General features: G+C 42.6%; 1 protein-coding gene across 3 annotated transcripts in view; it reads right to left on the bottom strand.

Annotated features, from left to right (window-relative positions):
• Positions 1-460: 460 nt before the first annotated feature.
• The window catches only part of MITF (melanocyte inducing transcription factor), a 118,805-nt gene continuing 104,286 nt past the window's right edge, over positions 461-14,979 (bottom strand). For all 3 annotated transcript variants that reach the window (XM_059479839.1, XM_059479838.1, XM_059479840.1), the window contains 5 exons: positions 11,358-11,475; positions 8,780-8,836; positions 7,719-7,794; positions 6,499-6,646; positions 461-4,454 (listed from right to left, as the gene is read on the bottom strand). In XM_059479839.1, coding sequence (XP_059335822.1) covers positions 4,053-4,454; positions 6,499-6,646; positions 7,719-7,794; positions 8,780-8,836; positions 11,358-11,475 — 801 coding nt within the window. In that variant the 3' untranslated portion in view covers positions 461-4,052. The remainder of the gene's footprint in view (positions 4,455-6,498; positions 6,647-7,718; positions 7,795-8,779; positions 8,837-11,357; positions 11,476-14,979) is intronic.

Consider the following 14,979-nt stretch of genomic DNA (forward strand, 5'->3'; position numbering starts at 1 on the left):
AGGTTCTCCTGTGCAGGACTGCTGGGCACAGGTGACTTTGCAGGAGTGACAGCAAGGCAAAGGGGGGCAGGTACCCCAAGGCCTCACAGAGCCCATGACCTCACACCTGATGAGCTCCAAGGGGCAGGGAGGGAGGCAAATTACATGAGCCCATGGCAGGAGGTGTTAAACAAAACCCACCTGTTTTATTCCTTACTCTGGACCACAGGCTCTGGTTCTTTCCACTTTGGCAGGTACTTGCAAAGCCCAGGTGGGGTCTGGTCTGCAGCTTCATTCCTGTGTGTGACTGCCACAAACACAACTGGACAGCTCTGGTGGAACCAAGGATGCCAACCAACACCGGGTCAGGGACATGGACACATCCATGGCCAAGTCACAGACACAGAAGCACTGCAGGGACTTCAGATGCACAGGAAAAACAAGATCCACTCACATGGAAAACGAGGGACTTACACAGATGTATGTGAAAAACCAAATGCTTTAATCCATCTATCAAGAACAACAGTTCAAATTATTTCATTGGATACATTAATATTGATCCATATTTTACAGTGCTATGGACCGTACACAAATTATTGCTGCAGTCAACAGCAGATGAATATCAACATTACAGTACCAAGCATCATAGCAAGAGGCAGTAATTAATGTCACTTTTTTCAAGAAATATAGGTATTTATACTATTATCAACATCAGCTTCCCCCCCCAGTGCATTTTATGTCAAACAACATAAATGTAAGTGCATTATTTTGTGCTTTGTGCTTTCCTTATGTACCTTCTTTTTGCTTTTACAGGTTTTAAGAGTTAAATATTGCTTTATAGGCCAAAAGCAGTAAGGAAGAACTTTCCATGGTACTCTGCACATCCCTGCCTGTTGCATGGCTTTGGCAAAGTGAGAATTGGTCGTTTCCCCACTCACCTGCTCAGGGAAGCCATCGCTGCCCAGCATCACACACGTCACTGTCACCAGACTGGGCAGCAACTTCTGTCCATCTCACTCCACCCAGCCCATGCCAAACCATTCCTGTGACTGCTGCCCCTGTCCCCTGCCACCAACCCCTCCAAAATGTCACAGCCACACCCTCCACCACACTCAAACGGGCAAAGGCACCTCCCATTAGCACCCACTGAGGGTCTGTGTCTCCTAGAGGTGTCCCCACTGCAGTGTCACCATTCCAAGGGTGGGCAGGCTCAGAGGAAGGCTGTAACCCATGGAAACACAGGGGGAAGAGTGAGCAGGGCATGGCCAAGTCATGTGTTACCCCAGAAAACACAAGGTATGGGAGCACACAACACAGCTGCTGCAGCCACAGAGACTTCTGCCAGGGAATCCAGCTCCTGATGGAATGGCTGGCCTTGAATCCTAACTCACCTCCACACAGCCTAAAATGAGAAGTCAGCAAGTACCAGTGGTTTCACATAAGCTTGAAAAATATTCATATACCACAGTCTAGACTTGAATTTCTGAATGCCCAGGGCAGGCACCAAACCAAAAGCCTCATTCAATACATTCAGTGGTTCTCAGTTACTACACTCCAGCATGCACACCCTGATTTGTTGTACCAACACTGCAGAGCTGCCCCATTCTTTGGGGAAGGGCAACACAGCCCTGTGTTACAGCTACAACCGTTTTTTACACATTTTCCTACCAGTCACCCCAGCCAAACAGCAGCACCAGAAGCCTGTACCCTCACACTTGACTCAGAGATATGGCACAGCTGCCTTGCAGGGACTGGGGGCATTTCCTGCCCCAGGACCATGGTGACCACAGCACATCCTGCAGCCTCCTGGGTCCTGCCTGGGCCAGAGCTTCTCTACCCTAAGGAAAGACACTTTGCCAAAAGCTGTGAGGGCTGAGGGGGAGAGGCATCACTACAACCCAACTCCAGCTCCTCCTTCAAGAATTACAAAAGAAAAGAAAAAAGCCACAACCCCATGGTTGCATCAACGCTAACACATCGCTGGCGGCTCAAGCGGGAAGGGAGGGCTGGACACAGCCACGGGAAGAGTGACAGGAACACAGAGCCCGAGTTCCACAGCCCTGCAGAGCCCAGGCCCCTGGGGACACCAGGCAGGGGACACCAGGAGCCCTTGCCCCCACTCCATTGCAGGGAATCCTCCTGGGGAAATGTCTGTGAGAGGGCTCAGCGCTGTGGGAACTCCCATCACTACCCCCAGCCACCCCATCCTAACCCAGTTCACATTTGGTTTCTGAACACCACCTGCTGAGCCCAAGGTTTCCTGGGAAAGCTGGCCAAACTGGCACTCAGGTTACTCACCGTTGCACCCATCCTATGTAATTTCCAGTGTAGCACAAAGGAGAAAGGGAAGCTCTGGTTTTCTATCCATAGGCACCATGCTACACCTCAAGGCCCTACACACCACCACCCCAAAGCTCTGTCTACGCCACACTTCAGTCAGTGCTAGTCGAGGAAGACTACAACTAGAGTTTAAGGCACTTCATTCTGAACGAGCCACGCCTGCCAGTCGGCTGTAGGCTGCCGTGGAGAACTCCATTCCCTCGAACACCACCTGTCTGTCACCTCCATGGAACACCTAGGCTGGATATAATAACAAGGAAAACTACCATTATTGCATAGGACTACACTTGAGTAGATAATGCACCAAACTACTTTTACAACATGGTTGCATGTTAAAAATTAATAACATTGTTATCAAGTAACAGTTATTTGCAGATACAGTAATTTACTCTTTTTTTTTTTTGTTGTTTTTTTTTTTCTCTTATATCAGCCCCAGTGCTGAAATAGAACACGAATTGCTCTAACGGGTATATTAACTACATAGTTATGTTTCCAAGCATATTACTACTTTGTTTCTGTATCACTAAAAATAAATATGTAAGTTCAGTTTCTCTACAGAGTTGTTTTATTACCTAATCTAAATTTTTACTCTACCTTAAATGCGTTTAAAAACATTTTCAAAGTGAGACTGTAATATACAAAATATTCTCAAAATCTCTCTTAAAACACAGAACCCTGCATAAAAGCTTCCTTTCAAGTGTTTACAAAGAACGCAGAAAACTTCCAATGAGTTTTAAAAATGTCAAAAAATCGCTGCAATATTAAGAGGCAAAAATCTTACAAATGAAATACAAATAAATTTAAAACAAAAAGTTGAGGATAACTAAGGAATCCATGCAAATCAAAAGAAACTGTACAATGCAATAAAAAAAAAATAAAGCCAATTAGATATGTACAACATAATGTGCCCAGCTATAATATGCATAATTTTTTTTGTCCAAAGAGTGTATCCCAACTTACAGTGCTCCTGCTTGCTTTGCCATTGGCAAAGCCACCCATGTGTGTCACAAAACAAAATAAAAATTTAAGAGGAAAAACTTGAACCATGATCAAAAGGAAAACCCAAATCGGCTCAGAGTAAAATTAAACAACACTCTGAGACACTCACATCTCCCTGCAGTTTCAGCAACAGCATTTTATATCACAATCAACACAATCAGGATGTCGTAACACTTGGGTTTAGTTTCTTTTCTGAGTGAAGTCAGGTGGGTATTTTCCCTAAACACTTGTCATGTAAGACCAACATTTGAGGGACACTGTATCTTTAAGGCAGCACTATTCAATTAATACAATTACAAATTGGACTTTTGTTGTTGTTGTTGTTGTTTCTTTACATTCTTAAACTTTACATTTTGTTTCCAAGTAAATAGGTTGCATTTACAATCCTACAATTGCCCCCTCCCCCCCAGTAGAAACAGACTCTTCATCTGTAATTCTATTGCTTTGAGTAGATTTGACCAGTTCAAAGTTCTTGGCGAATCCAGTTCACAGATTCTGTACATATGCTGTACAATATTTTGGAGGCATTGGTAGTTTTAAAATAGAATATACAAGTTTCTTCACAAAAAATTCTAAAAAAAATTCTATATATATAATATATACACACACGCACACACACTGATGAAGCACGAGGGGGGAAAAAAAAAAAATCAAAAAAATTCTACAAAAGGGTAAATTATTTCATCTACTGATCAAAGAACCAAAGCAGTTTCTGAAAGCTGTGCCAACAGGTGCTAACAGGCATGGTCAGTGTCCTCCATGCTCACGCTGCTCCGCCTGCTACTCGTCTTGGACGCCCCAGGAGACACGGAGGAGAGCAGGGGGTCAGTCACTCCCACGGGGGACAGCGTATCGTCCATCAGGATGTCTTCCAGCTTGGATCCCATTTTGGCAGGAACTCCGTAGGTGCCGGCTGGTTCAGTCACGTTGCCCAGGTTGTCGCTGAAGGTGATGGTGCCGTCAGTGAGGTCCAGCGTGGTGGTGCAGGACAGGTCTGTGTGGTGTGGCATCATCTCCTGCGTGCAGTTGTCCAGCACGGGCTCCTGTTTGATGACCCTGTTGACCATGTCAGGGGAGCAAAGGCCTGTGGATGGGACAAGGGACAGTCCATGTGCCCGGGCCTGCATCTCAAGCTCCTGTGAAGGGGAATAAGGGGCAAATTTAAAGACAATCTGGAAATAAAATCTGTCGTCTTATGCTCGTCTCGCAGCTTCCAGTTTCCTTCTCCTGTACACATTTCCTGCCTTTCCCATAGTGACAAGGGCTTGTACCTTGCACACTCCAGCCCTGCAGATTTTCACCTGAACAGCAGAGTCTTGAAGAGGTGGGTGAACACCATCCCACACAGGCCCTTCACACTCCTCCTCAGCACCTAGACCAGAGCCAAAACCCAGAGCCCTGCAGCACAGACATGTTCCCCTCAGGCTTCTTCTCAAACCAGTGCCAGGATAGGCAGGTTTGGCATCAGGTAGGGTGAGGAAAACATTTAAAAATAGGGGAAAAAAAAAAAAGAACTAGCAAAAGCATGTGTTTTCAGTAATTTTTAAAAAGTCATATGTGAAGGCACAGCATGTCTATGTGATCCTTATCAATCCTGTTAAGATTCTGGAAGGGACACTTCTCACTCTACAAGTCTGGCAGAACTGGAAGAGGTCAATCAAAACTGAGCAACAACACTATTCCTGTGCAGAAAGATCACAAGGAAGTCACAGGAAGGTTTCAGACTTCACACAGAGCCAAGATTCTTCAAATTTCCATGAAAAGTTTAAATCCCACCTTCACATTTAATCACACAGAAATGCTCTCTCACAAATATATCAGCAAAAGAGATGTTTTGCTTCTACTTCTGCATTCTCTGCTGTGATTGTGCTGTTTCTGGATATTCCTGTCACTGAAGCTGATTATTACCCTTTTCCATCATTCCAGGCTAAAACAGGCTTGTAATGGCACACTGCAAGATCAGAGGAGAAGGTGGAATGAGCAAGCACTTCTTCCATCAACTAATGTGCCAGAACCACAAGTTTCTTATTTCATGATTAATCAAAATCAACACAAAAAGGAAAATGCACACTTGAGGTTATTTGCTGCCAGATGTATTGTTATTCAAGGGTCTGGGTTTTATGGTATTTTGATTGAAGGAGCCAGAGCAGATGGGCAATACAAAGCAAGATGAAAGATGTTTAAGAAGTGATCTCACTTAGCTTCAAAACACCACTGCTCGATGCTGCTCTGCAGAAAGCTTGTGTGTTTTTATCATCTCATTCTAGCAGCAGATTGCTCAACGAAGTACAAAACTGTGCTGAGGCTCAACTTGACCTGTTCTATTTTAAAGCTGTTTACTTCCACACTTGACTCTCAGGTATTTGCAGCTTCATTATCTCCCTGGTGGATTATCTGGGGTGTTGAGGGGTCTCCTGGCAGGCTGCAGCTGCATGCGGAGCTCAGCTGTTCGTGCTGCAGGGGAGCAGCAACACGAGGATATCTGGGATATCACTGTCTCCATGGTAGGTGTTCTTACACCCAGTTCTGGTACACTTTAATTACCCTTCTATTGAGAGGGGTGGCTGTCCAGAAAAAAAACCCGTGTTGGCATCAAGATTAAAGTTTCCTATCCAGCTTGAAGTGAAGACAAAGGAATTAGAGAAACAGAGTTTTCACCCCTAAATTTCTGTGTAGCTCAGAACACTGGGAACCTGGCTGAATCTAACATGGCAACAACCCACAGAGAAAACATATTCATGCCACCTACTGCTTTTCAGTGCTGAGGAGAACTGTTGTACAGTCCTACAGACTGCAAGCAGCACAGAACACTCCCAAAGAGCTGAACTTAATTTTGTGACTATCAACAACTACATGATACAAGAAGTCCCAGTGCCTTAGGCCGGCAAACAGAAGAATGCAATACCATATAAATCTTTCTGATGGTATGGTTTGGAACTAGCGTTGGTCATGGTAGAACAAAAACAGACCACTCTTAAGTGCTTCTACTAGAGTGTTAGGATTCTTTTTTTTAAACTAAGATATCTTTGGCTTTTTCTAGAAAAATCTCTGCAGATATCTCAGCACTGCCTGCCATTGATTTAAACGCTGGTTCCTTCTAACTCGCACCCCACAAGCCACCACTATTCGCAATCGCACGCTGCGGCACCAAGAGCGTTTGCAGCTCATTTCTCAGCAAACCTGTATTCTGAGCAGCAGGTGCCTGTTGGCATGCTCCAGCTTCTTCTGCCTGTTCTCCAGCTCCTTGGTGCGCTGCTGTTCCCTCTGCAGCTTGCGGATGTAATCCACCGACGCCTTCAGGATCGTTCCCTTGTTCCAGCGCATGTCGCTTTGGAAGGACACAAAAGGACAAGGTAACGCTCTGTCTCACAGCTGTTCCCTCCACACCTGTACCTGTGACTGCTCCTTACCCACACATAGCACCCAGCTGCTATTTAGTGCGGGTTTGTGGATGCTGAAGGCGTTTGCAGTGCACTAGAGGGGGCTGGAGCACAGCCCTTGGGAAGCACGTTTGCTTCAGAGAGAGAGAGAGAGGCTGCTGCATCACCATCTCCTCACATCATCTCACTCTCTCTAAATGGGCAAAAAACATCTTTCTGCAGCCTGTCAGAGCAAAGATTCACCTGTCTTGGAGGCTGGTACTAAGATATATTGTTGTGCTGGCCTTGGAAGAGGCTGCAGAGTCTCTCTGGAGAGTAACTGTGAAGTTGCTTCAAGAGCAAGTGCCTCAAAATACTGGAAAATCTCCCCAAAATCATCACGGGGGATTGATTCAGATTTAAGTGGAACCTTCAAACTCCAGAGCAAGGAAGGTTCCTTGCTGCTGAATCAGCATTGAGAAAGTGTAAATACAAGCTAAAAGCAGCAAAATCGTGGTAGAATTGTCACAAAGAACATCTAGGAAATCACAGCAAACACTGACAAATTATCAGTGAACAAGCACAGAGTTATGCTCTTTATTTTCCTTCTTTTTTTCCTTCGGAGGGAAGGGGAATGAATGGCTTCCCAAATAAACTACCCTCTATTTTCACTGAAACAGGGACCAGTCCTGTCTTGTCAAGCTGTAACATCTAATTAATTAAAAGAATTATTTAGCAAAACATGCAGCCATCTAAGCAGCCAGACCAGCGTAAGATTTCCCATCCTCACAACTCTGGAAAGGCAGCCAGTCACACCCAGCACCAAGCCCAGATTTGAGACAAAAATCATCTAATTAATACAAACACAAGCAGGTTCCAAAGGGGGGAAAATTAGCCCCTCAAAAAAAATCTTCAAAAAATATAATGGAACCTTTCAAGCATTTCTGCTGTCACAGAGTGCTGAGAGCAAGTAGGAAATATAGGAATTTGGGGTTTTTTACCTCCTCCCTCCCACAATCTCCCTGGGCATGTTGTACTTACGGGTCATTTGACTTGGGTATCAAGGTGCCCAGTTCTTTTATACGATCATTAATATTAAATCTTCTTCTTCTTTCAACTTTAGGAAAAACAGCACGAATGTTACAAGTAATATTCACACTTAATCACAACTTATCAAGTGTTTTATCAAAGATTTCTTTAAGTACCATTGAAATGTATGCCCGAAACTTAAAATCCAGTGATAATTTATTTTGCTCTCCTACACATGGACACACTAAGACAGAGGTTCTGTCTATACTGTAAATTTTGGGACTGCAGAGTTTAGCTGAGACTGAAAATCAGAAGGACTGATTCTAGGGATAAGGATCACAGACAAATTCAGAGTGAAATATTTAGATGCTCAAGGAAATCCCAAGACAGAAAAAAGGGACAAAAGGCACAGTCTCTTTTTTGAAGTAGTCTTCCATGTGCAACACTTTGAGGATCCAAAAGTGAAATTTAAATACCAATTTTCCTGTATTACCTTTTCATGCTATGGAAAAGGCTTCTGAGTGGCTCAAGGCATGAAACAGTTCCTTTTTTCTACTACTATAAAGTATAAAAAGAAAAGATATGGATCCTTTATTAAGTCATAAGATGCTCATTATTTTAAAACACTTTTTTTCCAATTTGGAAATACGAGCTCCTTTCAAAAATTAAATATATAAAATTTCCATATTGAGGACCCATTTGTTGTTTAAAGTCACAAATTGATCAGATATCTAATATTTAAATTTAAAAAATTAAAATTAAAAAAGTAAAATTGTGCAAGGTGGATTTGTTAGAAGCAATTGGGTCATATGTTGAACCCAGCAATTCCATCGACAACAACCACTCATTCACTTGGTTTATTGAAAACAAATAAAAATAGAGTTACAATTCAATAGTAGATTTAAGGACACATTTCACAAGAATTTGAGATGCTTGATCTATGGGCATAACACAATGATCTAGTGCTTTGTACTACGTGCAGTACCTCATCCAGATTTAAAATCAGCATTTGAGCATTTAATACCGAAAATCATTCTGAGAATTGGTGCAAAATGTGAGGAACCAAAACTTACTCAAGTTGTGATTGTCCTTCTTTTGCCTCTCCTTAGCCAACGCTCTCGCTTCGGACTCTGTAGGAAAAACACATGCTGTGCATGTGAATGAGGTAATGAGAATTAATTCAATCACAGCCCTTCAGCCTGTGAAATGCCTGCACAGGAAGCCTGATGGGTATTTGTCACACCAATCATTACCCTCATTCCAAGCGGCAAGAAGGGCTTGTGGATGCCAGAACACAAGGCTGGGACTGCGCTTCACCCCTGCACCTGAGGAGCATCTCCTCCCACACCTCCAGAGTGACTCCCAGGATGGGAACGTTTCCCACGGAGGCCCTGACTCAGCAAGGGATCTGAGGACAGCCAGGTGCTGCAATCCAGCATACCTTCCCCGTGTGCACACCTGTCCCAGGAGCTGAGCCACGGGAACAGCATGCCCAGGGCACTGCTGCCTGCCCAGGATGTGACACACGCAGGACTCACAGGCTCTGCTCGCCCAAATTAACGCTGCATCCTTCTGTGGCACGTGCACACACACCACCACAGCACCCAAGGGATCACTTAAGTGACCTGTTAAGAACAGTGTATTTTCCAGCTATGCTAACTGTTTCTATTATATATTTTTTTAAAAAGGTGAAAAATTCAACACCTTTCTTAGCAACAAAGTTGGAAAACAATGGTTCTTGCTTTGGGAAAAGCAAAAAGCAACGTAATGGCAATCATGCTGCACAGAACTTGCCTCCTCAACTCAGAACTGCCCTTCACCTTGCTCCACACACTTATTATCTATATTTTATTATTCTATTATTATTATTATATTCTATAATAATAATAATATAATTATTAACTTCAGAATGCAATAGTTCAGGCAACAGCACAACTAAATTTCATCTTTTCAGTACACATTTGGTCCTAAGTTTCTCAAACAATTTCAAGTACTTTATCTCTACTCTACCCCTTTTCAGTTTTTTAAAAGGTAAGGTCATTAATCCTTGCCCCATTGCATTCAAATCCCCAAACCAGCAAGCATTTTGCAGTTCCACAGTAAGTCAGTGAGGAGCAATGAGTGCATCACCTTTTATCACACATTCCATTGTGAAAACAATCCCTCACTGTAGCCAATAAATTCTTTCCTGTATTACTTTGTTTTGATCATAAAAAGACTCATCTAAATAAATTCCGTAAGCATAGCACATAAACATTAAACTTATTTCAGTTCTGTTTTGATGTGTTTGATGTATTGATGACTTCTATAAGACCACTTCACTCACAATCTCCCCTCTCTTTCTGCCTTCTTGGCCTCAAACCTGACACAAGCACCTACAGAAAATCCACCAGTCTGCACATCAAGGTTGGGCTGAGTTTGCAGCCCACAGCCCCTGGAACTTTCTATACTTGGGGCAACAAAACTGCCTGTAATGCAGGATTTTGAGCAGCTCTCCTTCCTTCCCACCCTCCTCTTGCACAGTTCCATCTCTGTACAAGCTTTGCTTTTTTGTAACAGCCACAAATCACTGTGTGCTCTGTGTGTCTTCTTTTGGTGCTGAGTTCAAATTCTGTGCTGTCCTATAAATGCAAATATCTGCTGGCTCAGAGAGGTGGCATTTCCTCCTGGCATATTAACAATGCTCTTCTTAAACTAATTTCTGCCCAGAACCTGCTTTGCAACTGAGTCAGCCTGTGAGTTTTCACAACAGAAACCCAGAAAGATTATAGACAAAAAAGAAACCAGGCCCCTACCCTACTGCATGGTCAGTGACTCTGTTGGGCTTAAGAACAGGCATTTCTGGGCATTAATATGATTTTGCCATCATTTCTAGAGTAGATCTTCATTTGTTCAGCCTACAGACAACCATTCTTTGTATATGCACCCTATATGTGGTTATATTCTTCCAAGTGAGCAGAAATAAAACATGCTTGTGAATATGAAACTTATTATTTGCTTCAAACTATCTTGCTCCTGTACACATGTGCTTGAGAAAAAGGTTTTTAGTGTCCCACTCTCCTGCCCCTGCCTCCCACAACTTGTTCAGAGCATTGCTGCAGGAACTGGCATAAAATTTGAAGGAACATTTCATTTTAATTTAGTGATGCATATTCATGGATCACAGAATGGCTTGGGTAGGAAGGGACCTTAAAGATCATCAAATTCCAATCCCCCAAGAGCCTAATTTTACATTTTAAAGGATCTGCATGTCCAGACTTCACATCATAGCAGGTTATTTGTTCATTACTGCCCTCCCCTACTGAAGTAAAGCCCCAATGTGTACCATTCCTTGACATGAATCCCACAGAGACTCCAGATGTGAAGTTGTTAAAGTTTGGTGTTGACAGAGCAAACGCTAAGCCCAAGCTAGAAAACAGCTCTGGAAAAGGTGCATGGAAACTTCCTGGAACACAAGACAGTGCAGGTGTGACTGTAACAATTAAGGATTTATATGAACTTATGACAGTGAACACAGATGCACCCACACAAGAACACAGGTTGAAAGTAACTGTTCACCCATATATGCTTTCCCGTAATCACAGAAATTATGTCCAGTATCACCTGAATTAAAATGATACTACTACAAGGTGGTGTTTTAGATGTATTTACCTGTGAGCTCCCTTTTTATATTAGGAAGATTAGCTGGACATGAGTTGCTGATGTTTAGTCCTGGAGGAGGCATGCTTTGGTTGCCATAAAGGTCAATCAAATTGCCAGACACAGGCAACTGGAAAAGATAAACAAGGAAAAGGATCATTTGGTTTGCCTTTATGAATGCCTTTGTACAGAAGAATAGAGTCAGGATATGCTAGGTAATCTGTGCTCTTTTCCATGTGCAAACAGAGCCTGCAAGAAGGTCAGCAAAATCTACAGATATTCATGAGCGTGAGGGGTAAAACATCTACACTGGGAAAATTCTGTTCTCTCTCTTCAGAAGTATGCAGACATAAAATATTAAGAGGTAATAGAAGAGGTAAAATGCTGATGATATCGCTGCACTGCTGCTCCTTATTTTTCACTAAAACTATTACATATATATCCCTTAAACTTCTCTCACATCTCAAAGAGCCTACAGAACTCTCCCAGAGAAACCCCCCACTTTTTCCATGGATATGTGAGTAGAAGCACTTTGCAAGTTGTCACATGCTGGAAGAAGAACACTGTATTAATTAATCACATTTTTCATGTGATTTGAAAGCTACCTACACAGAAAACATTTCAGTTTACTTTGTTTTTTGCCTTACATAACAAGAACGCACACCAGTAGGAGGAAGATTATTTTTACAGTAAATTTCCTCAATTGCTTGTTCACTCTGCTGTGTTTGTTTAGGTATTTAAACAAGTAGATTTATTCAGAAATAGGACAGTATTTCAACAAGATCTATCAAAGCTATCCCTTTATATTGAAACATATTTAAAGAAGCTTGCAATTATCCTGAGTGGATTATTTTACCCATCTCTTATTTGGTTTTGAAAAGACAGGTATAAAACACTCGGGTATCTTATCTGAGTGGCAACACTAATCATCACTGCTGCAAAGACAACCAATCCCTCCAAGACACTGATCCTGCAGAGATTAGAGTAGGTATTAACTTTACACCCATGTAAATAATGCTGGTGAATACAATGCAGTGAGTCACAGCCAGAACTATTAAACTCCTACTGATGGGCCTTGCCAGACTGGGACCCAAGAAAATTTCTCTGCCATATGGAAGCAGATTAAACAGGAGTGGATATGTAAAGTACCACCATCTAGAAGCCATGCTGATGGTTATTGAGAACAGATAATGGCCAACTGCAAAGAGACAGAGGAATAAATGCAACTGAATTCTCACTATGAGTCAGCCTTATTGAAAAAGGAAAAAAAGGAAGATCTAACAGTGCTGCTCAGGTCACAGCTGTGCTGCCCACATTAATGCCACTCAGTCTCACTGCTCTGCAAGGCTGATCCTTGTGTCTTTGGGTCCCCCAAACACATCCCTGACACCAACACAGCCAGAGTGTCACACACCCTTCTGACTTGGATGTGCTTGAATCATTCATGCTCCTAAGCATGGGCAGAGCACAAAGACCTTGTTTATAGCCCAGGGACTTGAAGTTCATAACCAGACATGTGAAATCTAATTAGGAACTTCAGGGAATTTAGAAATAAAAAAGATTTTTTGTTAGAAATCTCAAAACCGGCATCTCAAAGCCTGAGTAAAGCAGCCGGGTTGTAATGAAACATGGAGAACACTGAGCTGCTTTCCTTACTGCAACATGGACTTTGATTGTTACAACAGTTTGTGATTGATTTTTTTCCCCAAAGGAGTCAAACACTGAGCCAGATTTCCATGTCAATAAACAGGACCAGTGTGAGCAATGATCACAAAGGGTGACAGAGAAGACAGGCAGCAACTGCTGAACGTGCACATGTGCATGGCTGCTAAAGCCGTGCACAGGAATGCTTATCAGAGAAATTCACATTGGAGATGCCAACAATCTCCACTTAAATCAGTGATCCATGAGCAAAGAGACTGATCAGCTCCTTTCTTTGACCACTTTCTCCAGCACCCAAACCCCACAGGTCAAAGCTTCACTTGTAACATTTTCCTACACATGGTCCATGCTCAGTATGAGTCCTGAGAGGCCTTTTCTCCAGGATGGCTGCAGGTCACATCTCTGGGACTAACTTACAATAATTCCTTTCCAAAAACAAAGTGCATGCAACACTCTGGGCCATGTCACATAAAATACCTGCAGCTAAAGCTAAGTTAAAATTGAGGCACATCCTCAGTTCACAATTTTACAACAGCTCCCAGAGGAATAAAATCAGTTGACTAAGGTAAACCAAATAATCATTAGTGCAGGGTTTAGGGAACTGGGAAAGGGCAGAGGACCCCTGTGCTGAGGGCATTGGTTTGAGATGCACAAGACAGCAGTGTGGTGAGCACACGAAAGCAGCCACTGGACTTAAATGGGGCAAAAAAAGCCCAAAAGGAATTTATTATGTGCCCACTACAGTGACACCTGGGCATTTATTTCAATTGTTTCTTATTTGAAGAAACTGGGAAAAAAATACAAATTGTTAGCAAACATTTTGGCTCTAAGACAGTGGAGCCTTTCACCACCATCCTCAAGTACAAGATGGGAAAGTGTCAAAATTTCCACAGCCATTTCATAGGGATGCTGGAGTCTCAAACTTGAGAAAGGCATGGAATTTTCTGGAGCTAAGGAGGCTCCCTCCCCGTCTTCTTCAAATTCTAGCATATTTCCAACCTAAATATGGTTTTCCTTACAGCTTTCTTAGCTATTTCTGGCTAAGAAGGAATTTAAATGCAGCACCAGCCAGATCATCCACCTTTACTCTTCCAAAAAGTAAATGAAGGAAGGGTGGCTTATGCCAGGTTTAGCATGCTATCTTCATTGAAACAGCATGGTTGAAAATGCTTTCACTTGGGAGATTTTGTATTTCAAGGTCCCGGCATCACAAATTGCACAAACACCAAGTAAAATAAATTAAAATCTTCCTATCACTTTGCATCTGCTTCTTTTTTAGCCCTAATAATGGCTTTTATATAACAGAAATTTGAAATATGGTAATTATGACTGCAGATTCATCATAGTGTACATTCATGGGAGTCTGAGGCTTTCATTTCTCCTCCACTACTCCAACAAAACAAGCACCCACATTCTGTCTAAAATCACTGAGACATCAGCTGTGTGATCAACAAGGCTGTTTCTAAGGTACCAGCACACCCTGGATGGGCTCTGCACCCCAGCTTGTGCAGCCCACAATGGATTGTGATGTTCCCTGACCTACAAGCATCAGCCCCTGTAAAAAAACTCCTCTGCTGTGGAGTTTAAATTCCAGAAGAAAGTCACATTTAGAAGTGGAGCTGTAGCTATTCACAGAGCTTTCCACACCAAGCCCTGGCAGGAGTTGATTAGCTGGATGAATTAATTGTTATCTCCACAAAAGCACTTCACACAGTACTCAGTAATTCAATTAGCAAGTGATACCTAGGCAGAAAACCTTCTCTATAAGCTAGCTACCATTTTGTGATACTTTCCACCACAGATATTATTCCACTCTCACAGCTCACTGCAATGGGCCATTTTCAATTCAAGGTACTTGGGAACTCCCTTAGCTTGCCCTGCACAGAAATCTCTGATTTTGCTTATCAATTAAGTACTGTTACCAACTGTAACAAACTGGTCCTTTTGTTCTTTGTTGGTTATGGAACAACAA

Source organism: Ammospiza nelsoni, chromosome 11 (assembly GCF_027579445.1).
Source record: "Ammospiza nelsoni isolate bAmmNel1 chromosome 11, bAmmNel1.pri, whole genome shotgun sequence".
NCBI classification, from domain to species: Eukaryota; Metazoa; Chordata; class Aves; order Passeriformes; family Passerellidae; genus Ammospiza; species Ammospiza nelsoni.